Source organism: Euprymna scolopes, chromosome 44, assembly GCF_053919585.1.
Source record: "Euprymna scolopes isolate OS-2025 chromosome 44, ASM5391958v1, whole genome shotgun sequence".
NCBI classification, from domain to species: Eukaryota; Metazoa; Mollusca; class Cephalopoda; order Sepiida; family Sepiolidae; genus Euprymna; species Euprymna scolopes.
This window is the reverse complement of record NC_136525.1, coordinates 33,387,915-33,415,566: the sequence shown is the minus strand read 5'-3', so window position 1 is coordinate 33,415,566 and position 27,652 is coordinate 33,387,915. Positions and strand designations below refer to the sequence as shown.

Here is a 27,652-nt window from a genome sequence, read left to right as displayed (position 1 = left end):
CCAAATTCGAAGCTATCTCATTACAACCCTTCCTTTTCATAACCTATCATACTTTCATAAATCAGAGTCCATTTTCTGTAGGCTGTTTTTAAACCCAGTCAACGACGGGTACTTTTGCTAGTATATATATATATATATATATATATATATAGATATATATATATATATATATATATATATAAATCTTGTTATTGAAAAGTTATTAATACGATAGCGTATGTGTTATTTTCTGTGTCACGCTTACATCCGGGTTGTTTAATTGTTATGTACTTCCATTTCTTGTCATAAATAATTTTACCAAGAATTCTTCATAAGTTTTGGTTTCAGTTTTGATTATAACTGATGGCACTCCAGTAATCTATTTTTTTAATGAAGAATTCTTGATAAAATTATTTATAAGTTTTGGTTTTGATTATGACTGAAGGAACTCAAATTATATACCATACTTTTGAATAATTGTGCCAAATCCCGGGGTAATTGTGCCAACTAAAAAAAAAGTGCTCTTTATATGCGTGGTTGCCAAAAGAGCACTTTTAGCTAGTTGATGCAATTACCCCAAAGTATGGTACATATAATTTTTTTCATTAGTTTTTATTTTGTTTTTGATTCAAGTTAATGTACCCAAGTCATATGGACATATTTTTTTATTTTTGAAATCGCAACTTTATAACATATAAAAATCGATAGAACATTAACTCTATAATAATATATACGAAATCTGCAAGAATTAAACTATCATATTTAAGCGTATTTTATTACCTGGCTTTGCCGGGCATTTGTGCTAGCTTAGATAAGTACTTCTTGCAGTTTTAACAAAAAAGCTACAATAATATTAGAGCGTCTCCATTTACACTGAACATCTACAGAATGCCAACATCAATATATTACATGTGAATGAGTCCCCAGTGGAATTTCCAAAGGTTCCACTAGTTAGCATTAAGGTAAAAATGCTCTTTTGTATAAATAGGCCCCCCCCCTTCCCTTCTGCACACTTCTCAATATGTGATGATGATATTTGATGATTTTGGCAGCCTTGTATATTTTGTTCCTCTTATTTTGTCCGTTAGTTCTCACATTTTATGAAAGAGAATTGTTGCAGTTTTCTGGGTTAAAATCTATCCGTCTTCCACTTATCATTGGTTGTTTTTTTTTACCTTGAAGGAACATGTTTTTTTTCTTTTTCTTTTAGTTTCTTATATCAAGTGGCTTCATGCCTTGTCTGAAGCAATTTCCATAAAAACAGAAATCAAAATGAATTGTCCATAAATTGCTTACCCATGGATTCATCTTCAGGTGTATATAATTCACTCATTGCCTTTTTATTGCTGCACAAAGACAGGAATTCCATTAGATAGTCATCTGAAAAGAGGGGACAAAAGAAAAACTTTTTTACAAGGAAATAAATATATATATATCGAAAATTTGGAATGGACAGGATAAGAGAAATTATATATATATATATATAGTAATTTATATATAGTAATTTATAAAATATATATGGCCATTAAGCTACACTGAATATTCCGCGTTTCATCCACTCTAGGACTCTTCAGGCTTATGCGCGAATTCTGTGGTTGTTTATTGTTTTTATATGCTCCTCTTCTATTGAGATTTTAGTTAGCCAAACAATAAAAAAAAAAAAAAAAAAAAACACACTAACCTAATTTTAAAACAGATCCTTTGTCCAATAAAATGCATGTCCATTGGCTGATAGGAAGGGTGCGGTGGATACTAGATACTAGAAAGCTGATTGGCTAACTAAAATCTCAATAGAAGAGGAGCATATAAAAACGATAAACAACCACAGAATTCGTGCATAAGCCTGAGGAATCCTAGAGTGGATGAAACGTGGAATATTCAGTGTAGCTTAATCACCATATATATTTTATAAATTACTAACTAGCTCTACCTACGTATTGAGCACTTTTGAAGTAAATACTTCAAGTTTACGCATAAATCTATACTTTCGTATATTAATTTTATGTGAGTAAATTAAGTAGTTATATATATATATATATATATATATACATATATATATATATATATAAATATCTATATATATAAATCTTGTTATTGAAAAGGTATTCAAATTTCAAAAAAATACTTATAAACCTATAAGGGAGGTATACAAAATTTTAATTATTCGACAAGGAGTACAAGTAACCTTGTCTGTCTGAATAAATGCAAAAGATTTTTGTTTATCACTCCTATAATACCATCAAATTGATATTCAAAAATACTCTCTCTCTCTCTCTATATATATATATATATATATATATATATATATATATATATATATATATATATATATGAGAGAGAGAGTACAGACAAATGACTGGACTGAAAACCTGGATGCCCCAAGCTCAAATCCAGTTAATTCCACAGAAACACTTTCATTGAGCCAATACTTGAGAGGAGGTAAATGAAATTACTGAGTTAAAGAATAATGAATGTTTTTTTGCCAAATTTTTCAGTAAATAAAATTCATACTGTTTCATCAGGAAGTTTACATTCACAAAATTCTTAACTCACATGAAACAAAGCATAATATCATATAATAAGTATAATATAAATGTAAATAGAAAAAAAAACAGATAATTGCTGCATTAGTTTATTATTTATTTATCCTTTGTTGAAAAGAGATAAATCAATGCAAAATGTCATGTGAACCAATAAATTTGGTTCTTCTTCGTTCTTGTAGCAAAATTTAAAAATTTTAATATTGAATTTCAAGTGAAACCAACGATATCTATAGAACTGTCATGTCACAGTAATGAAAATATCAAAAAATTACGAAAAATGATTAGGTAGGAAATTAATTATTAAAGAAAATAGTTTTTGTAGAAATTAACAAGTTTAGCTTACATAATAGGTTCTTGTTTATTTCTTTTGTGTTTACGTCGCATGTCACAAAACAAACATAACCAAAATTATTTTTTGTTGAATCATGGAAGTAAATATTTTATGTAATATTCCATAAATATTTAACTAATTGTGACATGACAATTAGGTAAATAATATAGATTATTGTTGAAATTGATAAAAAAAAATGTAAGTAGTTATCATTGTTTTTTAATGTAAACACAAATTTTTGGCTGAGGAATTTTGCTACAATAACAAAGAACCGAAAATTTTATATTCAAAATCATTTGCTAATGTGAAACCTGTGGTGCTGTTTATTTTCTTTTGCGAAACCTGTGGTGCTGTTTTCTGTTATGCAAATATTTATAGTCTATACCTACTATATCTATAATAAAAATATAAACAGAGCAAAAACCATAATTGTTGCATCAGTTTTTATTTATCTTTTGCTGGCAACATTGAAAAGAGATAAGGTAAATCAAGGAATCAAAGTATCACATGAACCAAGCAATTCATGTGCTTGCTACATAAATCAGTCACATACATGTTCCATAAGCTAAATGGGCACAAACGCCATACAGATACAGTGATAATAGTGCAGACCGAAATATAGGCGGCCATAATTAAAAAAGCTCACTGTAAGAAAACAGTGACATGCAAACCTAAACCATTTAATTTCAAGGTGAGGATGATTACGCAAATTTAGGCGCTGTTGGGAGTCCAAAATGGTTAAATAAAAGGAATATTTTTTTTGCTTGAAAGTTTTGTTTTGGATGCCACGCTTTTATGGGTGTTGTTTACTACTCGTGTTGGAGAAAGGAGATTACCATTGCTGTTGCAAATACATGTAAAGGTCCCTGATTGAGTATAAAGGTTTTGGCAGCACGGAGGCAACCTTTCTAGGGCAATTGTAAAAAAAAAGAAAAAGAAAAACCAAACACATTTTTCATCTATATATATCCAATGACTGCTTTTTTTGTGTTTTTTTTATTACATTTTCCTTCTTACAAGGCACATTGCCACTTTGATGTAGGGGGCTACTATAAAGGACATAGGCTACAGGGGTACTAGGTGGGGAGTTGGGCAGCAAGATGTCGGTTCACGTTACACTTGAACTTTTGCATGTCAGTACAGTTGGGGAAGCAGGAACCTGGCAGGGAGTTCCAAAGTCTACCGGTTCTGGGGAAGAAACTACTGGAGTAGAAGTATAACTGAAATATAATTCAACTACAGCAATTCTTTCCCCTTTGTCATATTCATCATCAGGTCAATAAAGACAACAATTTTCCTCTCATTTTCGTCCTTATTGATTTAAAATTCTATGTAACTTTTATTCCTCATCTTTTAATTTCATTTATACATTGCCTCTCTTAACCAGGTAGAGATTCTACTTGATAGGTTTGCTTTATTAAAGAAAATATTATTTTTAGCTCATTTATTGTTAGTTCATATATATATATATATATATATATATATATATATATATATAATGAAATAGAAAGTGAAAAGTGGATTAGCTTGTCTCATTTGTTCATTAACATATATTTTTGCAGCACCTGTCTGAGAAACATTGCCTGAGAATGAGGCATTCATTACAATACTTACTTAAAAGACATTGAGAATCTTCAGTCATAGCGATTCGTACTGACCACTGTGGAGCCTGTAGTGGATCAAGATCTCTGCAAAAGAAAAACAATTACTTTCAGTATAAGGTTTAACAAGGTCAAAGACGTACATCTAATCTATAAAATTATGTCAGTTTGGTTTTAAAAATTGGATGTAAATTGCATTAAATTACAAAGCAAACACTTTAGAAAAAAAAATTGTTTTAAATACTGATCTTTGTATTGGAAAATACTATTATCCAATTCATTTTATACGTCCCAGATTTGAAGTGATATAATACCTGTTTTTCACTTTTTTAAATTAAGAAGACATTAAAAGAGTTGGAAAAAATAATACATTTTAAAATTACTTTTTCAAATATTTTATTTATGTTTTGTCTTTTCTTTTCTTTCTATTCTTCTGTACTATCTCTCTCTTTCTCATTATCTATTCTCTCTCTCTCTATCTCTTTATCGTCTGTCTATCTTTCTCCGTCTCCCTCTATTCGATTTCTCTCTTTCTCTATCTATAAAGTTATTTTGTTGGATTTTCAAAATCAGTCAAATGAGGCCTTACCACTGAATGTCTTTTTATGTCATAGCAAGGACTGTATTAGTATAGAATAACCCCTCTTTAGCTAGGTAATGCTATTTTGAGTGATACTTTAATATAGTTTGCCCTTCCACACTGACTGTCAATTACTCCTTGGCAATACCAGATAGGTTTAGCTAGTATATAAATAAAGAACTCAACCATGAAGAAAAAATGTTAAAGGGGTTTCTACTTACGTGTAAACTTGATTTTCTACAATGATATTTTCTGAGAGACAAGGCCAAGTGCACGAGAGATGAAGCTCACTGAAAAACATTTAGAAAAAATGTTTGATTAAAAAATATTTGATTAAAAAACATTTAGAAAAAATATTTTATTTAAAAACATTTACAAAAAATATTTCATTAAAAACATTTACAAAAAATATTTCATTAAAAAATATTTCACTAAAAAATATTTACAAAAATATTTCATTAAAAACATTTAGAAAATATATTTCATTAAAAAACATTTACAAAAAATATTCCATTAAAACAAGAAAAGAAGGAAACGCTATGGCTTCACAAACCATTAATCTATTTTATTTTGTAATTTTTAGATGAGGATTAATAATTTATATTATTTGAATTAGTCATGCCATTATCATCTTGGTTGTTATTTTTAATGTTTAAGCCAATCTAATCTCCAACTTTCTTCAGGTCCATCTAGACAGTATTTTGCCATTATTATTAAGCCATGCAGCTAGTGTTCTCATTTCATCAGCTATGACCATGTAGATGTGTTAAGTAATTTTTATTTATGGAGAGTAGAAAATGGTGTTTGGATTTACTTTCTGCAGAATCATCACTTATGCTTTCCTTATTGTGTCCTTTAATCCTCACATTCCTTGAGCAATGTTTGCAATGAAAGGAAAAAATTGTTTTTTGGGTTATAGTCTATCCATCTAACACTTAATGCTGCATAGTTTTTAATCTTGAAGTGTTCCTTTCTTAGTTCTTTACATCAAACAGCTTAATGCCTTGTCTGGAGCGATTTCCATAAAAAAAATATTCTTAGTATTACCTGTACTTGTACCTCCAGAAGATTGTCACTTTGATTTTTACTACTTTTATCCATTGTGACACATTTATGGAACAAGAACAATCTACTCGCATGGATTAAATAACATTTCCAGATTTTGTATAAATTTCAGTGTTCGCAAAGATGCATCTAAAGAAGGTCAAAAACTGGTCGTTAACGCATTTCATCAATTGTACCACATGTCCACATGAAGTAAATAAAAGGTTCAGTTCAAAATTTCACATATGTTCCTGAATCTGACTGAATGCATTTTAAGGACTTCCTTTCTAATTATTTCTAATCAGGTCAACCCTATGATTCACTCCCTCAATAGCTGTCTAAAAATGCTTCTTCAAAGATTAAAAAAAAATTCTAGCTTTCATTACTACTGATGGTGTCACAGTAAAAATAACACCATTTTTTGTCAATCAGCTTTGTAATCCTGTAACGTGTTCATTACAGTTCAAACCTCTCTGATTCCCATGCTGTTCAGCACCGTCAAAAAGGAACAAATAATAAACCTGACTCAGCTTTTCTTTTTTTTTTTTAACACAAGTCGTTTATTACCATTTTTCTTTGTCTCAACACCAACTTAAATCTTTCACTTCTGCTCCACTACATGCCGGCTGTAGCCATTTCTGATACGTCCATCTTTATTCGACCGCACCTTTTCTTCTGACTGCATGCTGGCCACAGCTAGCCCATTCTCACCTTTACTTTACACGTCCATCTCCTTTGGTGCCGACTTTGTTTTTTCCACAACCATGTAGTGTCCTTTTCTTTCCTTTTCGCTCCAGTTCATGCACACTTCCTAATTTGCATATGCATTGAAACACCGCTTCTGCTGCTAATACAATCGCTTGCCATCCTTCCTTCGGCTGCTGTCATGTTACGATTCTTCTTTTCTTATTGGGCTCTTGAAAGGCTTACTTTTTGCCTGTTTGGAATCCAGAGCATTAAATGGTAGTGGTGGAGTCTTGTTCAAGTTTGGTTTGTCTTATCTTCCTCTCTATTTTTATTATTATAATTAGCTCCTTAGATCATGTTCCTCCATCTATGTGTGGAGCAATTTTCATTAAAAAAAAAAGAAAAAAAAATGCATCTTGTTTACAATATAACACCAGATCCATCTAAACAAATATATTTTAATATTCATATTAGCAAACTTAACCACCAATATGTAATAATTTAACTATATGAACAATAAAAATGTTTTCAAAATTTACCTGACTGGATCTTCACAAGCACCAAAAGGCAATGTACCAAAACCATAACATCCAACTTCTTCATCACCCATGATGGAAAAATCTAAGAGTGAAAAAAAAAGCCATGGATTTAGGAAACAATCATTTTATCACCTTTTTTTTAATTTGTAGTAATTATCATTGGAGTTACATCAATTTGCTAAGCATTTAACAGCTTTAAAAAATTGACTTGCAAACTAATGTTTCAATTTATCAATGTCGACACAGATTTTAACTGAAATAATGTTTTAATCATGTGAAAATTGTAAGAGTTGTGTCCCTTTAGATGGCTTCAGATTCATGTTTATTTTTCAGTGACAAAGATTTTAAGTAACTTTGTTTTTCCTGTTACTAAGTTAAGATTACATGTATTTCTCTCTGTCTCGAAATGAACATAAAAGCAGACGTGTCTCTTTGTATTTGTACGTTAAATGAAAAGCATGTTTACGTGATAATTTCTTTTTTTTTTGTTGACGTTGGTTGCCTTCTACAGTTTGAATCCTATTTAAAACAAACAAGGTATGTTTTATTTGATTCTTAACTTTAATAATTAACCATCAACTATCATATTTATGTATTTCTCTCTGTCTCGAAATGAACATAAAAACAGACGTGTCTCTTTGTATTTGTACATTAAATGAAAAGCATGTTTACGTGCTAATTTCTTTTTTTTTGTTGACGTTGGTTGCCTTCTACAGTTTGAATCCTATTTAAAACAAACAAGGTATGTTTTATTTGATTCTTAACTTTAATAATTAACCATCAACTATCATATTTATGTCCAGATACGTATACCTCTTTCTCTCAAGTCCATCATCACTTATTCCCATATTTTCCATAACCATCTCCTGTAAACTGAACATGCTACCTTAACTGTTCTACATCTACTAATCCAAAAACTCTCGTACATTCTTTTAACATGCTGATCAAAGTCTCTTGCGAGTTCATCAGAACTGAGCTTGCCTTTAAGTCTCACATTACACATCCATCATTTTCATATCATTTCTTTCCATGCAACGCATGTCTTCAATCTTTACTGGCCAGGTTTCACTTACAGAAATTATTATCGCTAGCGCCCTGATGGGCTCAGTTCAAATAGCTCATCCACTCCTAATTCTTGCTTAATGGCATTATCAAAATAATAAAACTCTTGGACACCTCAATAGCTTTGCCATCCAAATATATATTCTCCACATTTGAGTTCTTGTATCACCACTATCCTACACTTCCAACATACAACCTGATTATCGTCTTTCAACTTACAAGTAATTCCACTGTATTTTTGTGTACCCAATAAAAATTGAATTTCACCTGACTCTTTCAAGAAACTGAGCAGAGAATGTTTCCTTTTTTGGCGAGTTTTCCAACACTTTGATCTTGGTAACATTCACTCTCAAATCATAGCAGTCTTTCAATTTTTAACAAATAGACCTTCCATTGTTTCACAAGCAAGTAGTAATCTCTTCCGAATAACCCATTTGGAACTCTCCGGAACTTCCTTCTAAGACAATGAAAAGCAATGGACTAAATAAAACTTACTAGACAACCTCCCGTGGAACACTGTCAAAAGCTTTCGGTCAACTCACAAAAGCAAAATATAGGTTATTCTTACTTACAAGATACTTCTCTTGCATTGTCTCAGGATAAGTTGTACTTAGTGATCAAAACAATAAAAGAAATATATTTTTGAAAAAAATGGTTACACTTATTATTATACAAGACTATTATTATTGCTATTAGTATTATAGAAGTTTTATTATCCTTATATGGAAACCTATTTTTACCTGTTGTCCATGAAATCTAAGGTATCAATTGTTAATACAATTATTGTACAAAAGGATATAAGTATATTATATATATATATATATATATATATATATATATGAGAGAGAGAGAGAGATAGTGTGTCAGTTTTGCTTGTGATTAATGGCAATTCATAGGCATTACAACATAAATTTAATAAGTATGAATTGTTAAGTTATCTCCCATTCTTTTACTTGACATTTTTTCAAAATGGCTGACATCACAGTCACTCCTCAAATACTCATAAAATTTGATTTTCTTATTTAAAAATAAAACTACTTGATTAATTTACATGATTTTTGGAACATGATATTTTGTTTTGTCCCGGCTACATACATCAGATTTTTCTTTATTTTTGTATATCAATATAGGGGAATACTAGACAAGATCAATAATTTTTATAAAAATTATTGTTGTAAGCATTAGTGCATATATTTAAAAAATGTATGAATAAAAATGATAATACGATAGACTGACACAAAACAAACTAAAATAAAGATCAGTTTTACCTGGTGGTGTTTGTGGCCAGGATGCATGTGTCCATTCCTGAAGAATGTACGTGAATCGGACAGAGACAGCAACAGCAGGCATGGGATTTATGGCATGACCCTAAAATAGAAATAATTTTTTTTTAATTACAATTTCCGTAAGAAGCATTGTTGCACTGTGTATCAGGTATAAAGCATAATCACATTGACGCATAATCAGTTCTAGTTAAATTACCAAAGTTAAGCAACATCCAGTCTGGTCGGTACCAAATAAAATAAAATGACAGTTCTACACATAATTACAATCAAACCAGGCATAAACTCAAACAAAACCAGTTTGGAGAGAATTGGAGCTACTTCGGTGGAGCACTTTTTTGATAGCACAGTCGGGATGAGATCAGGTCCACATGCTTTTGAAGTGTCAAGAATTTTTATGATAGCATGCACCTGAGAAGGGGTGATTTTCAGATCGTCTTGTGCGGCATCTGTCCACAAAGGAAAGTCTGGGAGAGGATAGTTAGCAGGGTCCAGTGTGGAGTTGGAGGCAAACTAACTGGCAAGTGTGTTAGCCTTCTCGGTTGCTGAGCAAACAACCTCATGATTGTTGGATAGTGGGGGAATTGTTGATACCCATTATTTACTACACTGTTGTAGATTTTCCAGAAGTCATGGGTTCCTAATTTCTGTGCTTCGATGCGTTTTTGATGGTTTCAGTAAATTCTCTCTTAGCTGTCTCTATTTTTTTCTTACAGTTACTTCTGGCTTCTATATACTTCTGTCTGTTTGAATATCATACATTACATATTACAGAGGGGGAGGGAAGAGAGAAGACATTTATACCTTTTACAGTTCTGTGGATGTTCCTTCTTTTAACATATATTAGAGTGGAGAGAGATTGATCAGTTTTTTAACACTTAGATGAAGAGGGGGACACATTACTTAGATGAGTTATACACAAAGTTCATTATAAAGATGAGTGGGAACAATGTTCATATAAATGATTTCACATTACCTTCAATTTGGTAGAAAGACGACACGAAGACAGCAGTAACAAAAATATGAGATATTCTTTTATTTCATTTGACCGGTCATAATGATGATCACATCCAGGAATTCAAAGTTGTTTCTACATGTTTAATGTTTTAACCCTTCGCTTCTAAAGGGAGACCCTCCTCTGATTCGATCCGGACTCAACTGTGGACCCTGTCTCTCTTTGTCTCACTAATCTCACTAAAACTAGCAAACTATATTAAGAATCTGCTTTTCTGCTATGACGTCATGTATGGCTTTCAACGTGACCCACTCACGTGGCCTAAACATACGTGGTTCACACATGTTCCCAAACCATTTCTGCAGACAAAGAATTCTCACTAATCTATTTTCCAACCTAACCTATTTTTCAACATATTTAAATTGCATTGTTCTTTATTTTCTCTGACCTTATTGTAATTCAGTTTTCATAAAAAGAATTGAACAATTAAAATTCCTTTTCCAACAACATCTCTAAACTATTTTATGTGAAACTGAACAATGCCAAATTCATTTCTGAATCTATTTCTAAACCTTGCTTACAAAGTTTGAATCTCGGTCTATCCAATGTTTTTCTTACTTACAAGAAAAGGGCTCTTTTCTTGTAACACTAATTATTACTTTTTAAATTTTCTAACTTACTGCAGATGGACAGACATTTGCCTTAGGTTATTATACATAATGACCGCATCACATTCGCATTGCTCCCCAAGAGAGACCGATCTGAAAACTCAAGTTTTCTCTCACTCGAAAATGTGATATCATTCATCATATCCTCATATCGTTCAACCGTTTTGCTTACAGCATTTGACCTTTGTAAATCTTGTCACCCATCTTTCATTCAACCCTGGTTACAGATCTGAGTTATTGTTATGCACTCAATGTAACCCTTGTCAAAATTTATACTAGCTAACTTAATTACTATTGGCTTAGGATCCTTAATATATAACAATCTCTCCCAGAAGATAAGGGGTTATTATATAATATCATACCAGTTTCTCCCTGTTCTTCAATGGTATCATCAAGGTAATAAAACTTCTAGATACCATCTAAAAGGTTGGGGCAGGGGTCAAAGATTAAAAAAATTAATGTAAAAAAAACAAAAGAACTCACCAGTTCAGATTTGAAAACATCAAGTAAACCGGCAAGGTGATTGCACTGCTGAGGTAGACGTTTCAGATGGGCCATGTCAAAAGAGATGGTGGCCGAAGGTAATACACATGTGCCTGTATAAAGACGGCGCCATTTCGGCTGAATCTGAACAAACATGGGCACAGTACTGAAACAAAAACATAAAAATAAGATGGCGCTTTTTGAAATATCGTTATGAAATTGATATTACAATTTGAAATTAAAAAAAAAAAATGATATGCACTTTTTTTTTTTTTCTTTAAAAAGGAACATTTATTGACTTTTAAAGATATGAAACAAACTTTTGACTGTCACAAGTCTTTTTCAAGTGGTTTCTTTTTGTTAATCATTTTTTCTCTTGGATATAAAAAGCTGTTCAAGTTGTAGGCTGTTGGGATGTTAAAATAGACAGTTTATAAGTCACTTGCGGCTCACATGACAATGTTATAAAAATAAGATGATACTTTTTTAATATCATTATGAAATGAATATCAAAATTTGAAATTTATTCTTATATTTCCAAGAGGGTAAAAAATGATTAAGAGAGAGAAATCTCTTGAAAAGCTAAATTAATATATCCTTTAAAAAAAAAAAAAAAAATTAGTTTGCATTTTGAATGGCATCTGTTCAACCTACTAAAATCATTTTATATTCCTACTTTTAGAGTTACCTGGCATCGCCCAGGATAAAAGTATAACATTTCTATTAAAACTCTCCCTCACTTTCTTGCACATTTCTCTTCTCCTTCTCACCACTTCCCTGCTCTTCAATTCAGCCCATTCCTCTCTCTCTCTCTGAGCATACACACACACAGAAAACTCAAGAAATTAATCAGCATAAGGGAATTTAACTCTGTAAAAATAAAAAGTTGGCATTACTTTCTTTTAATTAGTAGCTGGAAAACAGACCTCCCTGACAAAATTTGCACCAGTTTAGAGTAAAAAAAAAAAAATGTATGTATATTTTTTAAATTTCAGATATTATCCATCTGGGGCAATTCTAATCAAGAAAATATCAACTTTGTAGTCCTTCATTCTGTAGTTTTGTAGTTTTAGATGAATATACACACAGGCAACTGCCCTTTATATAATACTAGCCTGGGTGCCCGGAGTTGCCTGGGTGTTTGGAGGTGTGTGTTGAGCAGAAAAAAAAAAAGTGGTAGTAAGCAGGCAGGCTCAAACCTGTGCCGCAACGGAGGAAAAGAATGTGAAAAATGAAGTGACGTCTTTGCTGTTGCGCCCATTGCCAAACTGGAAGTGGCGAATGTTTAAATTAAGACTAGTCAATCAAAAAGAAGGGGTGACTTTTGAAAATATTGGCGAAAACAGTTACTCTTTCCTGCAGAAAAGTGCTTAGGTGAAGGAATTAATGTTTTTAGCCAATTTTTTTATATTTGTCGTCCGAAGGGTTGAGCTTCAAAACGATACCGATCTCATGAAAATCCGTCACCTCTGTCAAAAGTTTTAGGCAGATATACAAACATACAAAGATACATACATACATACATTTAAAAAGACAGGTAAGATTTATATAATAGATTTCTTCAAATTTTGTACTTGGTGTAGTATGTTGATGTTCGTGTGTAATAAGTCTGAGAAGGGGAGTTCTTGCATTTTTGCTTGTATTTCAGGCCTTGAAGAGGAAGATCAAGCAGAGAACTACCAACATTTGATGTTTTTCTACTACTGAAAAGGAGAAAAAGCTACAGAATGCTGTTACAGGACGATGTGTTAGAAATAGTTTGCTTGATTCTAAAAAATAAATTTTTCAGTGAGAGTTCATCCAAAATGACCAAGTAAAAGTCATAGTTGAACAAGATCGACGTTCAACAGACAAATTACAGACATTCTCAAGATTTCCAAATCATACATGGAAAATGAATTGCATAAACTTGATTATGTCTTTAAACTTGATGTTTGGGTTCCTCCTTTCTAAAATAAAAACGAACAAACTTTTTGGCCAACTGAACAAAAGGTTCCTCCTTTCTAAAATAAAAACGAACAAACTTTTTGGCCAACTGAACAAAAGGTTCCTCCTTTCTAAAATAAAAACGAACAAACTTTTTGGCCAACTGAACAAAAGGTTCCTCCTTTCTAAAATAAAAACGAACCTTTTGGCCAACTGAACAAAAGGTTCCTCCTTTCTAAAATAAAAACGAACTTTTTGGCCAACTGAACAAAAGGTTCCTCCTTTCTAAAATAAAAACGAACAAACTTTTTGGCCAACTGAACAAAAGGTTCCTCCTTTCTAAAATAAAAACGAACAAACTTTTTGGCCAACTGAACAAAAGGTTCCTCCTTTCTAAAATAAAAACGAACCTTTTGGCCAACTGAACAAAAGGTTCCTCCTTTCTAAAATAAAAACGAACAAACTTTTTGGCCAACTGAACAAAAAGTTCCTCCTTTCTAAAATAAAAACAAACAAACTTTTTGGCCAACTGAACAAAAGGTTCCTTCTTTCTAAAATAAAAGCGAACAAACTTTTTGGCCAACTGAATAAAAGGTTCCTCCTTTCTAAAATAAAAACGAACAAACTTTTTGGCCAACTGAACAAAAGGTTCCTCCTTTCTAAAATAAAAACGAACAAACTTCCTTCAATAAATTATTTATTTGGTTGAGATAATTTTTTTCAGAATTTTGTTTTTAATAATAACAATAATAAAAACTGATGCTTTCAATCTGTATAATTTACTATTTTTCAAAGTTGGGAATTTATATAGAATTTGGAATTGAACCTTTTATTTAATCCACTTGAATAGATTGTTCTTGTTCTTTCAACCATGATCAGGTGGAAGTGTGAAGTGATTTTTTAAAATTTATATTCTTTATTATTATCAGTTTTAAATAAATATTAACAAGGCTATTTGGCATTGCCTGGAGCAAAAGTGTAACATAACTTCTAGCCCTCTCTCTTTCTCATTCCTCTTTTCTTCGCCCAGCCCATTTCTCTCTGGATATACACACACGAGTTATAGTAAGGGAAAAATCTGTGAAAATATCAGAGTTATGTGTGTATCTCTTGATAACATTAAATGATATAAATGGTCATTTGTCCCTAAAATAATGAATCTGTTTTTCATTTATTTTATTTTAAATATTATAAATATATTTATTATACTGATTTCAGTTTGAAATTCTGTATAGGTTCCCAAGTTCAACATAAGATTTCAAAGTTTGGGAAGATGCACTTGACAAAGGTCAGAAGATACATCAGCCCAAATATTGTGAAAATAAGAATCACAATGCAAATAGCCATCCAAATTATCAACCCTCATTTAAGCAAATTTCAAGTTCTTGTCCAGAATTCACCCAATATTAAAAAAAAAAAGATCTGCATGATGTACATACCTGTGACAAAACTAAAATATCATATTAAAAAAATCACAGATTGATAATGTAGTTTTATTTTTATAAAGAAAATCGAATTTTATGAGTATTAGAAGAGTTAATGTCTCACCTGCCATTTTGAAAAATATATTTAAAAAAACGAAGGGAGATAACTCAATAATTGATACTTACTAGATTTATCTTGTAATTTATATGAATTCCCATCAATCACTTAAAATGATTTTTTCTATAAAAATAAAGCTACTTGGTCAATTTACATGATTTTTGGAATATATTTTTGTTTCGTCATGGGTATATACATCATATAGATTTTTCTTTATTTTCACTTTTACATTAAGAGGGAATTCTGGACAAAACCTAATTTCCAAACTATAGCCATGGATTATTTATTTTTTCATTAAACATGAACAAAAATAAATTATTTCTGTTATCACCTTTAATAAGCAGGGCTATTTGACATTGCCCGATACAAGAATAAAGAAATGTGACTCACCATCCTGTGTTTCCCAAAGCAATTGTGACAGAACTAAGAAGCAACTTGGCTCGGCTTTCAATATCAATTATATCTGCAGATGATTTTGGCGATATTACTATAAAATTACGAAGACCATACCTGAAAAATATTTTTAAAAATAAAGTGGAAGTAAATAGACAAACATTTGAGATATTTAGTCAAATTAAGTCAAATATTAATAAACAACCAAATCGTCATATAATATACTAGCCTGGGTGCCCGGCGTTGCCCAGGTGTTTGGAAGTGTGTGTTGAGCAAAAAAAAATTTAAAAAAGTGGTAGTAGGCAGGATTGAACCCATACCATGAAGGAGGAAAAGAATGTGAAAAAAAAAAATGTGACATCTTTGCCGTTGCGTCCATTGCCAAACCGGAAGAGGCGAACTTTAAATTAAGGCTAGTAAATCAGAAAAGATGGGATGACTTTCAAAAATATTGGTGAAAAAAAGCGACCCCTCCCTGTAGAAAAGTGCCCAGTTGAGGGTTAAGGAATTAATGTTTTGACCAATTTTTCAATATTTGTCTTCCGAGGGTCGAGCTTCAAAACAATACACATCTTGTAAAAATTCATCGCCTCTGTCAAAAGTTTTAGGCAGACATACATACATATATTTAAACAGACAGGTGAGATTTATATCATAGACTAGTGTGGGTACCCAGCGTTGCCCGGGTGATTGTAGGTGTGTGTAGAGGAAAAAAGTGTTGGCAAGCAGGCTTGAACCCGTAACCTTGAGCCGAAGGTGAAAAAGAAAGTGAAAAAATCCTGAGACGTTACCGCTGCGCCAAGAGGCGAGAAGAAGTTAAAAGCGTTGAAATTTAGCAATTAAAAAGTTAAGTGAATGAGTTCACACAGGTGAGCAAATTTAACGAGGTCAAACATCACACCATAGGGGAAGGAAATCATGCACTTAACTTTGGGTGCAAGCCAGTTAAGCTTTACGCTCCACAAGATGTTGGGGGAAACGACCTCCTGATAAGTCAATCAAAATAAATGTAGACACTACCTCTGTTCGCAAAGCATAGATAATTTAATCTGAGGAGTATATAAAAAGTTCTAAGGAGCGGTAAACCCCCCCCCCCTCAGCGACCCTGCTCCGACAAAAGCCTTTGCCGGACATACAAAAAAATTGCACACACACACACACACATTTTCACTTTTATATCATAGATAACATAAAAAGTCATCTTGTATTTTCAAAGTTCAACACAAATAGAATTTTAGCTGAAAAATAAAACTTTACTTCTGACTAGCCAATTTTCATTTGTTATTGTTATACCATGTTATTGACAACATGCATCACTAGAATTTATTTACAAAGTTATTTAATCACAGCCAGATGACAAATAACATTAAACATTTTTTTTTACTAATCACCTAAAAATAATTAGCAAGGAATATAACTCATATTTTAAATGGAAGAATATAATTCAGTTATTTATCTTATAACTAAAATGTTATTTCTTTTAAGTAAAAATAAAAAATTAAGCCGACTTCCTGGACAATGCCAAGTAAGTACAGCTAATTTTTTATATCAATATATACAAGTAAAATTATACAGACATCAGATTGATTGTTGAACCCCTGATGAGACAATTAGCGCCATTGAAATGTAGATTAATCCAGGTGAGGATTTTTCTAAGGTTTATATAATTTTGCTTCACTTTTGAAAAGATATTGATTTTTGTTCAATATATTTGGATTTATATATATATATATATATATATATATATATATATATATATAAGCCATAACTTTTTAAATAAATATTAACAATTATTTTTATACCTACAGACACTAATGTTTCATGCTTATACAATTATCAGTGTAAGAAATCATAATTATTAGCAGTCAGGAGATTCAACCCAGTAACAAAGTCACCTCTGACTTCATAAGTTGGTATTCTAAGTTCAGGCTGCCAGAAATTAATACAAAAATCGAGATAAATTAATTGCCCATAAATACCTAGTCAGTGAGTATAAAGAGTAAACAGTAAGAAAGTATTCAAAGAAAACAAGTCAGAATGTTGCATTTTTTGCTTAGGTTGACTGCTTTTTCTTAATTCCCTAAATAGGGCTCAACTTTATTTTCTTAAAGGAGCTTTTTATAATAATATTATTAAAATAAATATTAACAATTATTTTTTATACCAACAGACACAAGTGTTTCATACTTATGCAATCATCAGTGTAGGAAGTAGTGAACAGCACTCTTTATAAAAGTCATGGCTACAATGCCTGATTGCAACCAAAATTTATTTTTACAAGTTTTGTTGCAACATATGTGAGGAATGGTTTCTAGACTTCTATGTATACATATACACATGCTCTCATGTATTTGGTTACTGTCATGGAATTTCATTAGGTTCGGCGGAATACCCTTGCCACAAGCACCACACACATACAAGGGGCATTCCAAATGTAATGCCTCCTATTTTTTAATTCTGCTGAAAGAGGGGATTGCAAGTCATGAGGCATCCAACTAAAATGCAATTTCCCAAACATATAAAATAAAAATTTTACGAAAGAAGAGACGTTGCGAACCTATCCTTGTTTTATCATTATTTCCATGGCAGGTGCTCGTCTGAACTCCAATCTCTGCCCCCCCCCCTCACCAATCTTTCACGAAAAACACCTGTCTAGCTGAATCCACTGTGAAAAATTTCCCCCACTCTTTATCTGTGCCTAAATCAAAATGTGGATTCCATGAACAAAGCTTCTTTCTTAGAATTGCACACCTGTGGAACTCTATCCCATCTGCCTGCTTCCTACCTGACTACAACTTGGATGTCTTCAAGTCCAACGTTAACAAATTCCTAATGAACCGCCCCCTTAAGTAAACACTTCATCAAATCTCCACACTAACGTAATGTACTTGCAATAACCCTTATCCCTGAGTGGCTTCCGGGCCTTGATAAGTGGTGACCACTGAGTAAAAAAATAAATAAATAAATAAAAATATTACACAAATGTCAAAATTTTCATGTATTTATCATTGCAAAAATTAAAAGTGAATTGAATAAGTTGAGAACTTCTGCTATTACAAAGCAGCAGAACGTTTTCACTGTCAAAGAAAGAGTTTATCAGGCATGTGTATGCAGTGTAATGAAGTGTATCTTTTTCTACATACTCTACATATGTTAACATGCACTGCATGTTTTGGTAGTGCATATGAGTGATTGATGTTCGGCCAAGCATGGCCTACTAATATATTAATAGACCATGCTTGGCCAAGGTAAAAAAAAAGATATGGGGCATAGTGAATTGAATATGTCTCTGGCCAAAGTCAGACCACCCAAGAGATATTTTCTTTATTTGAATCAAGTATCTCATTGAACTGAGGATCATGTTGGGACTGACCTGTTTGAGCAAAGATTATCTGGAGATAATCCTCTTTAAATGGATATTTCAAGTAGTCTAGATCTGGGTGGTTGAATGGTGACCACTAACAAAGGCTGGATTGATCAGGGGTGAAAAGATTCCAGAAGATGGTTAGAACGGGCAATGGGAGTTGGATGTTCAATGAGGTAATTGGTTTTTCTGAAGGTTGACGGTCAGTTAGGTAGTTGAAAGACTGTGTTAATATATTTCAATTTAGTCAGGCACTCATTTCGACATAGGATATTATTGCAATTTGTATTTTTAAATAAAAAATAAATAAAAAATAAATAAAAGTTTAAAAAATAAACATTTATTATCTGGATTTGTCATTTGTGTTTGGCGGGAGAATTTATTTATTGCAATGTTTACTGGATTGAACAACAATCTTGGAAAAATTTATTTACAAACATTTTACGAGTCATAAACAGATTAGGCATAAAGGCATTCAAAAGTGTGGGGAGGGGCGTGTCTATGGGCATCCTTGTCACTGGACTTTATGACTAAGTTATTCCTAGCTAGTCTTCAATCACCATAATACCACATTCACTCCAAGGATCATCCTACTTAAGATTCCCAAAGCAATTTTTTTTTGTTAATAAATATACAAATAAATCGTTGTTATTAAAAATGACAGCACAAAAAGTGGGACATTCACGGCCTGTATAGGGAATGCACAAATGCATGTTCATAGAAATATAAAAATAGTAATAAAAATTCCATGCATTTGTAACTTCCAAGACAAGCATTCAAATTCACATTAAAGAACAAATCAATGGTGATTACTAAAATCGTGTCTATTCAAGAAGCAACAAAAACGATCAGCCGTATAACACATACCATCGACAGAGGCAATGCGCTCGAGAAGGGAAGTCGTTATCCATGGACATCATATCTTCAAATACAGTTGGAGTGGCATCTGCAAGAGAAACAAAACTATTGTTATATACAAGTTTAAACATGTGGCACACACATACACTATATATATATATATATATATATATATATATATATATATATATATATATATATATATATATACTCCTATAAATTTGTTTTTTTGTGTATTGATATTCATACTAAAAGCTCTTTTTTTTCTTTATTTAAAAACAAAAATACAACTTTGTTATATATGGGTGGTGGAATTGCATTCATCTGCAAAAGATCTAGCTAATTTGCATATTCTTTTAAACATTCATTTTAATTAATTCCCTATTAGTGTTTTGGTTTTCTTATGGGATGATCATCTTTAGTTAACTATTACGTGTAATTATATTCATGCAGATATTCTACATGATTTATACTTGTGTAATATTTGCATAAAAAGGTTATAGTAAACACAAACCTCTTTCTATATATATTTATGTATGCATAAATATATTTGTTTAAAAGATTTTGCCTACCAAACTCCTCTGTCAGTTTTTGGTCTAGAGACATGAAACTTAATATATAGGGTATTCGAACACAAGCAAAACTTTATATCTGGGTTTTAGCTGGGGAAAATCGGTGCAAAAGTGTGAAAGTTAAAAAAATGGAATTTGACAGGTGAAGATTGAACGACGGCATTACAAATATGCATGCGTAACATAATAGCTATTGGTTCATGTTTTAATTTTTAGCCTTGCAGCAAACATGTCTCCATAGTTCAACATTAACATCAAAGAAAAAAGTAAATTGTAAGTTAAACTTTTCCATTTAGAATCTCAGTGGTGGCGCACAAGTCATTTTTTTTTACCTTTTTAAATCATTACTATATATTGGGTCCAAAATAATATAATGAATACGAAATCTGCATTAATCAAAATATCATATTTAAGCATATTTTATGCCCAGGCAATGCCGGTTAGTCTTCTAATATGTATTATAGAAAATCAGATTTTAAAAACTTGCCACACAGACACACACATATATTACAAAATATCAGATTTTAGTAAACAAAATCAGGCAAATTAACAAATAAGTGAATGATCAAATAATTTGAGCCGACAAATGAATTTCAACCGAAAAAAATCAAAATTAAGAGATACTGAATATGCATGCGGTGGCAGGAAGTCTTTCTTTAATGAAACAAAAAAGTCATCAAACTCCCTTACCCACTTCACAGCAAAATTAAGATTTTCAGTTTTCAGAGAGAACTGTCATAAGATAGAAAACAAGAAAGAGGAAGAGAGAAAAGACAAGAAAAGTGAAAGAATCATAAACAAGAGAGAGACGAAAGAGAAATAAAATTCAGCCAAATGGTGATAAAAAAATTAGGAGGTAAGGCTCTAGCAACTTGGAAGAAATTAGCTTATTGTTATTTAAAAAAAAAAATGAAAACAAGTGGATTTCAGACAGAAAGCAGAGAACTAACATTCATGATGTAACGTTACACAGATATTAACATGAAGGAAACCCAGCACGTTGTAAACTCAGTCGTAAAGAAGATTAAGACGAGGAATAAATCGACTCACTTTTTTCTCTTGAAACAATGACATTTATTTCCGGATATTTTCACAAATAAAATGTAATCCCGATTTGTGTATAAGTTCTTATTTTTAGTCTTTTTTTCTTTTTCCTTGTGATGATGTCACATTTGAATGAGCATTTGAATACAGCTGCCATATGCACGGCCACACTCTGTTACAATGAGAAGCTCTAGTGACTTTTTCTAGATCTCAAAAACAAAAAAGGCAAAGAACTTGTATCCCTGATCTGATTTTGTTAGCATTTGAAATTTACGCTGACCTTTTTTGGTCTCATCTTGCTCATCCTGTTCTTGTGACTTCTCAGGTATTGTGCCCTCAGCAGATTTCAAATAATGATAGGTCAGGTCAAACTTGACATTCACAAATTGCAGTTCATCTGTGCGTTCCTCCCAAGTCTCCGAAGTGAATTCACCCTGGAAGAAAGGAAAAGAAAAAAGCCAAATTCATCACATTATCTAAAAATATATGCCTCGCTATTCATAAAAAGTTATGTGTATCTATATTATATTTCTCTTTGTTTTTCTGTCTGTTCCATTTTTTTCATGAAAACTATTGTAACAAAACGCGTATGGGCATGTGTGAGAAAATCAGCAGCAGCAGTCAAAGGATAGATGTCTAACAAAAATATCAGCAGCCGCCATTAAAGCACGTATGCAAATTAACAAGTGTACACACGCTTGCATCACAAGAAAGGAATAGAAAAATACTCCATTTGGTTGAAGGAGAAGCAAAGCGTGCAACGGGGAAAATGGACACGTAAACATGAGAGTGAGAAATCGCTGGCTGGTGCCAGTGTCAGGTGGCGGGAAGACAGAGATTTTTAAAAAGCACATGTGAGAAAAGACTTTAGAAATATAATGAAGTGCAATGTTTTTGAGGAACCACAAATAAATGCATTTCATTTTCACTTTAAAAAAAATGCCAAGTCGGATTTTTGTTTCTTTCCTTTTTATGCTTTATTTGTTTGTTTCTTTGTGACGGTACCAGACAGCGTGTGGGTCAGAAAGGTTTGAAGTGTAACAGCACAGATAAAAAATAATGGCCACATTACACTACTGGGCTGATCTGGCTGTAATTTTGTATGGATCTTTATTATGATAAGGTGCAGCGAATTAAGTATTATGGTGTCCATTTGATGCACAGTTCGGGATTAATGATTTAATGTAAAACTGAGTCCAAACTTAATCTTATTCAAGCATAAATTTGGCATTAAGCACTCATTCTGAGTCAATGGCCTATAACGTTTGTTTGTTTTTAGTGAGCTTCAAAGTCTAGTATGTTTATAAATTTTTATGTACCAGCATCAACCCATTTGGCAAAAATGTATTTGTTAATGAGACCAGAGTTTGATTCTTGGTTGAGTCTTACCATAGACTTAAAAATATGGTACTTTAACTTGATGTCTCCTTGCTGAACACTTAGCATTATAAGGTGAGGAGCAAGGGTAAGTGGCATCCTCCCCTACATCTTTGATATAGTAACTTATGAAAAAGGAGCTTTTGAGTCATCATTCGATTATGGTTAACCACTTTACAATTTTTTTATGCACAAGATTGAATCGTAAAGTGATTACTAATCATTTATGAATTTTAGAACTCAGCTGCTAGGTATAAAGAGCTGTGATGTGGGCTATATTATGTTTAATTTAGTTTTGCAAAGAGGTAAAAATGGGGGTTTGGAGCCCTTTGTGAAAATTCAGATAACTCCAATGTTTGTGAAATTTGGATAATAGTTATTACACATCAATTAATAAATATTCCTCAAATTTTAGATTTTTTGGAGCATTTTTAATTTAGCCACCAGAATTCATTTGAAAATTAAAATATCTCAGATTTGCAATGGATTTGATCCATAGTCATGAGACATCACTTCAGAAAAATTCACTGAATTTCAATTTCTTAAGATCCCTTAAGCTTAAGACATTTTATAAAAGCAAAATGATGCAATGGATTTTGATCTAAGTTGGAAAAAGGATTCTAAACATAAGGTTTAGTATAATTATATCTTGATTTTAATCTTTGTACGGACATAGAAATGGTGCAAAATTGTCATGTTAAGATAAGCACGGCTAAAATATGAAAGAAAAACCAAGTTGTTTTTTTTTAAAAACGAATTAAAAATCTGTTAAAGTTCATTATTCTTAAGCAACTTTTTTTTTTTCCAGAAAGATAAAAGCCTGAATTTTATCATATGAAAATCAGAATAATATAAAACTTTTTCTATTATTTTAATAGAATTTATAATTTAAAAATTTTCCAAAACAACACAATTCACCACCATTTTTGTGTCGATTGATAAAACATTAAAATATTTTTTAAAACGTTTTTGAACCAAATATTTTTTTTTTTGTCAAAATAAGTTTTAGGATAATTTGCTATAAGAATATGCAAAAATATTATAATTTAATTACCTGATAAGAATATGCAAAAATATTATAATTTAATTACCTGATAAGAATATGCAAAAATATTATAATTTAATTACCTGATAAGAATATGCAAAAATATTATAAATTACCTGATAAGAATATGCAAAAATATTATAAATTACCTGATAAGAATATGCAAAAATATTATAATTTAATTACCTGATAAGAATATGCAAAAATATTATAATTTAATTACCTGATAAGAATATGCAAAAATATTATAATTTAATTACCTGATAAGAATATGCAAAAATATTATAATTTAATTACCTGATAAGAATATGCAAAAATATTATAATTTAATTACCTGATAAGAATATGCAAAAAAATATAATTTAATTACCTGAATTTCAAATAATTCTAACTTTTTATATGACTCTATAGATTTGTGTAGCGAAATTAAAAAAAAAAAAAAAAATTTTAATGATAGTTTTAAATTAAATATGGCGGCCTGGAGGGGACTAAATAAACTTAATTTAGCCATGTATTTTTAAGGTTTGATTTAATGATTAAGTGAAGGGTTTAATTCTTTTTTTCATAAGCGATATATATATATATTTGTTGCCTACATAACACTCAAAGTTAAGCAACAATGAGGTTGGCCAGTAACATTAATCAAATATCATATTCAAGCGTATTTTACGAATGGACAAAAATAATAAAATAAATAACCATTTGGGGACTGCGATGTGTTGTAAACGACTCTGTTATCTTCTATCATGGTTGGGCAACCTTAGGTGAATAAATAACAAATTGCTGTATTTTTAGCAAAATGTGCAGTTATTTATCGATGTTTTATTTTTTGGTATCGATTCTTCAAAGCATTTCCTATTAAATGGTATATTAGCAATATTGGGCTCACTAAAAGAAAATTATTAATTTATTTTTCAAAGATTCAAAAGTAGTGTTTTTCACAAAAATAATGAAAATATATATATATATTTTTGTTAATTTAAAAGATAATAATAATTATTAACGTAGTCAACGAATTTCACATTTCAAAATACAAAAGGCAAAAAATAAAACACATTCTAAATTCGGATTTTCAACCTTAAAATTTGATACGTGCACAAATATTTTTTGTTTGTTTTATCTACAATACTCACCCTCCCCACAATATAATATATTTAGCTCAGTTTCGGTTAATTATTTTATGCATATTTGCACCCACAAATAAAGAAGGGGGGTTGTAGGCAATATATATATATATATATATATATATATATATATATATATATATATATATATATATATAAAGCAAATCGTTAATAAAACATGCTAAAAAACACTTTGAAAAAGAGTTAAAAACATATTTAATCTGAAAAGGAAACACTTAATAAGTGGATAGTCCTTAATCTGCAGAGTTTCAAAGAAATACTTTCCTCCTCATCAGAGGGTAGGAATTAGCAAAATGCGGGATCGGATTTTGCATACAAAAGTATTTGATGAAACTGCAAGTAAGTCAAATATCTTACTTGATAACAAAAAGTGAAGCAAAGGGAATATAGTGAAGAAAAAGGTGATTTAACGTCAATGGATAGTCTGGTGAAAGTTAAAGTATCCAATGACGGTAAAGTCCAAAAATGTAAATCCAAGAAAGTTAATTAAATTTCGATTCGGACAAGTAAAATCCAAGGAAATTGCGTAATTGGAAGATGGTCCAAAATAATCCAAAAGGCCGAAATCCGTGGAATAATTCACAAATATGTACACGGAAAAGGGGAAAAAATTCCAATAATATTAATAAAAGCAAAATAAGATATGCGTTTAACACGGCTGCTAAGAAAAAGTGCAATTAAGAAAAATCAGTGAAGAAGAAGAGAAAAAAAGGATTAAATGGTGATAGCATTAAATATAAAATAGTAAAAGTAAATGTCAAAATGACCCAGACAAAATTATGTTAAAAGGCGCAAAAAATATAGGGCAAAAAGGATTATATATATATATATATATATATATATATATATATATATATATATATATATATATATATATATATATATATATATAAATTATGAAAAAAGAAAGTACACTATTATAAAGTTCATTCTTCACTTAATAATCGGTGAAAATTCCATATTGATTGGATAATTACTTGAATTTTGGTAGATTAAAAACAACAGAAACCTTCGCTTTGGCGGTGCCTATGCTAAGATAATTTTATTCCTCCTGGAGCGGCTATCTTTTAATTTTAGCACACAAGAAAATACAAAAAAAAAACAAAAGAAAAAGTTTTTATTCTTTTATTATTTCAATAATTATCTCAATAAGATGTTTTTTTTAAATAACATGCAAGTAAGGAATCGGTGAGAAACGAAGTGGTCACAGATGAAAAAAAAAATGCCCAATAATAACACAAAAATAATGTAAGGGAGGTAATTCATTTTTAATGATTTATCTCCCTTACATTATTTGCGTCATCAGTTAAAATAACTGTCATTGTATTAATAATTATCTTCTGGACTGAAATAATGTTCGTATTATTTCGCTTATTCAGACTATTGTTCTCATCTTGACTGTTATTTTCACAATGTTTCAGTTGCTTAAGTGGTGTTTAATAATTGTATCTTGTTGAACTCGGGAATCTGCACAGAATTTTGAATGGAAACCTTCATTTAATCCATAGGAATAGCATACTCTTGTTCCATAGGGATAGAAATCCTAAGCAATTCTCAATTATATTTTGCAAAGACCTATGACGCAGTGGATAAAGTACTTGGTAAAATTCAGTTTTAAGTTACAATCTTCTGGAAGTTGAAGCTTTAATCCTCAGTGCAGGCAACACTGAAGAGAAAATTGCAAATTACTTAGTTATGGCTAATGGAACGAGAGTATGCTACCGCTAAATATTAAATGAAGGGTTCTGTTTGAAATTCTGTAAAGATTCTCGAGGTCAACCAAAATGTTTCCCTTATTCATACAAGATACACGTAGAGAAGGTCGGAGGTTACATCGGTTGAAACGTTGTAAAAATAACAGTCAGGATGAAAACAGCAGTCCGAAGAACCCAAATAATGCAAATAAGCAATGCTCAACTCAAAAATTCAGAAACATGAAATAAGTTTTTTTGAAAAAAAATAAATAAATAAAAATAAAGGTAATTTTAAAAACAAGCTGTAAAAAAAAAAAAAAATCAAATATGAATTTGTTAGATGTGATGCTATCTAGGTCTAAATTTTAAAATTCGATTGATTTAATTTTACACATTAGATATGTTTTTTAGGAAGACATAAATGCATAAATCTTATTCATATATGTAAATGAAACTTTGGAATTAAATTCAGTAAATTAAAAAATTTATAACAAATTTATTATTCAACAAAGAATACAAAAATTAAACGTTTTTTTCCTTAATCCATGGATTTTCAATAAATTGTGGCCATTCTATTATAATTTTAATATTTTAATACTTTTTAATAAATTTAAAATTATTAATTCTATAGGAAATTTTTCAATAAACATTATTTAAAAAACTTTTCGTAAAAATCTTTCGTACAGTCCTGTGTGGAAATATTACAATCTGCAACGGATTTTTACCTTATCACATTTTATGGATTGCTTCATACGATTTATTCATTTGGATATTAAAAAACTCTCCATTTGGATTATACCTTTCTTATTTTCCTTCGATCTTTCGATTGTGCTTTTTCTTTTTTTCTTTTTTTACATGGAGATCACCACTTATGAAGGCCCGGAAGCCACTCAGGGATAAGGGTTATGTTATTGCAAGTACAGTACATTAGTGTGGA

The 27,652-nt window shown here is 31.0% G+C and overlaps 1 protein-coding gene across 4 annotated transcripts in view; it reads right to left on the bottom strand.

The window, feature by feature from the left end:
* LOC145268777 (rab3 GTPase-activating protein catalytic subunit-like) overlaps positions 1–27,652 on the bottom strand; it is a 139,021-nt gene that overhangs the window by 34,314 nt on the left and 77,055 nt on the right. For all 4 annotated transcript variants that reach the window (XM_080124388.1, XM_080124387.1, XM_080124386.1 and 1 more), the window contains exons 4-12: positions 21,735–21,888; positions 19,848–19,926; positions 15,614–15,733; positions 11,756–11,921; positions 9,635–9,734; positions 7,305–7,386; positions 5,256–5,324; positions 4,468–4,541; positions 1,276–1,359 (exon numbers count right to left, since the gene is read on the bottom strand). In XM_080124388.1, the coding sequence (XP_079980514.1) occupies positions 1,276–1,359; positions 4,468–4,541; positions 5,256–5,324; positions 7,305–7,386; positions 9,635–9,734; positions 11,756–11,921; positions 15,614–15,733; positions 19,848–19,900 (748 nt within the window). In that variant the 5' untranslated portion in view covers positions 19,901–19,926; positions 21,735–21,888. The remainder of the gene's footprint in view (positions 1–1,275; positions 1,360–4,467; positions 4,542–5,255; positions 5,325–7,304; positions 7,387–9,634; positions 9,735–11,755; positions 11,922–15,613; positions 15,734–19,847; positions 19,927–21,734; positions 21,889–27,652) is intronic.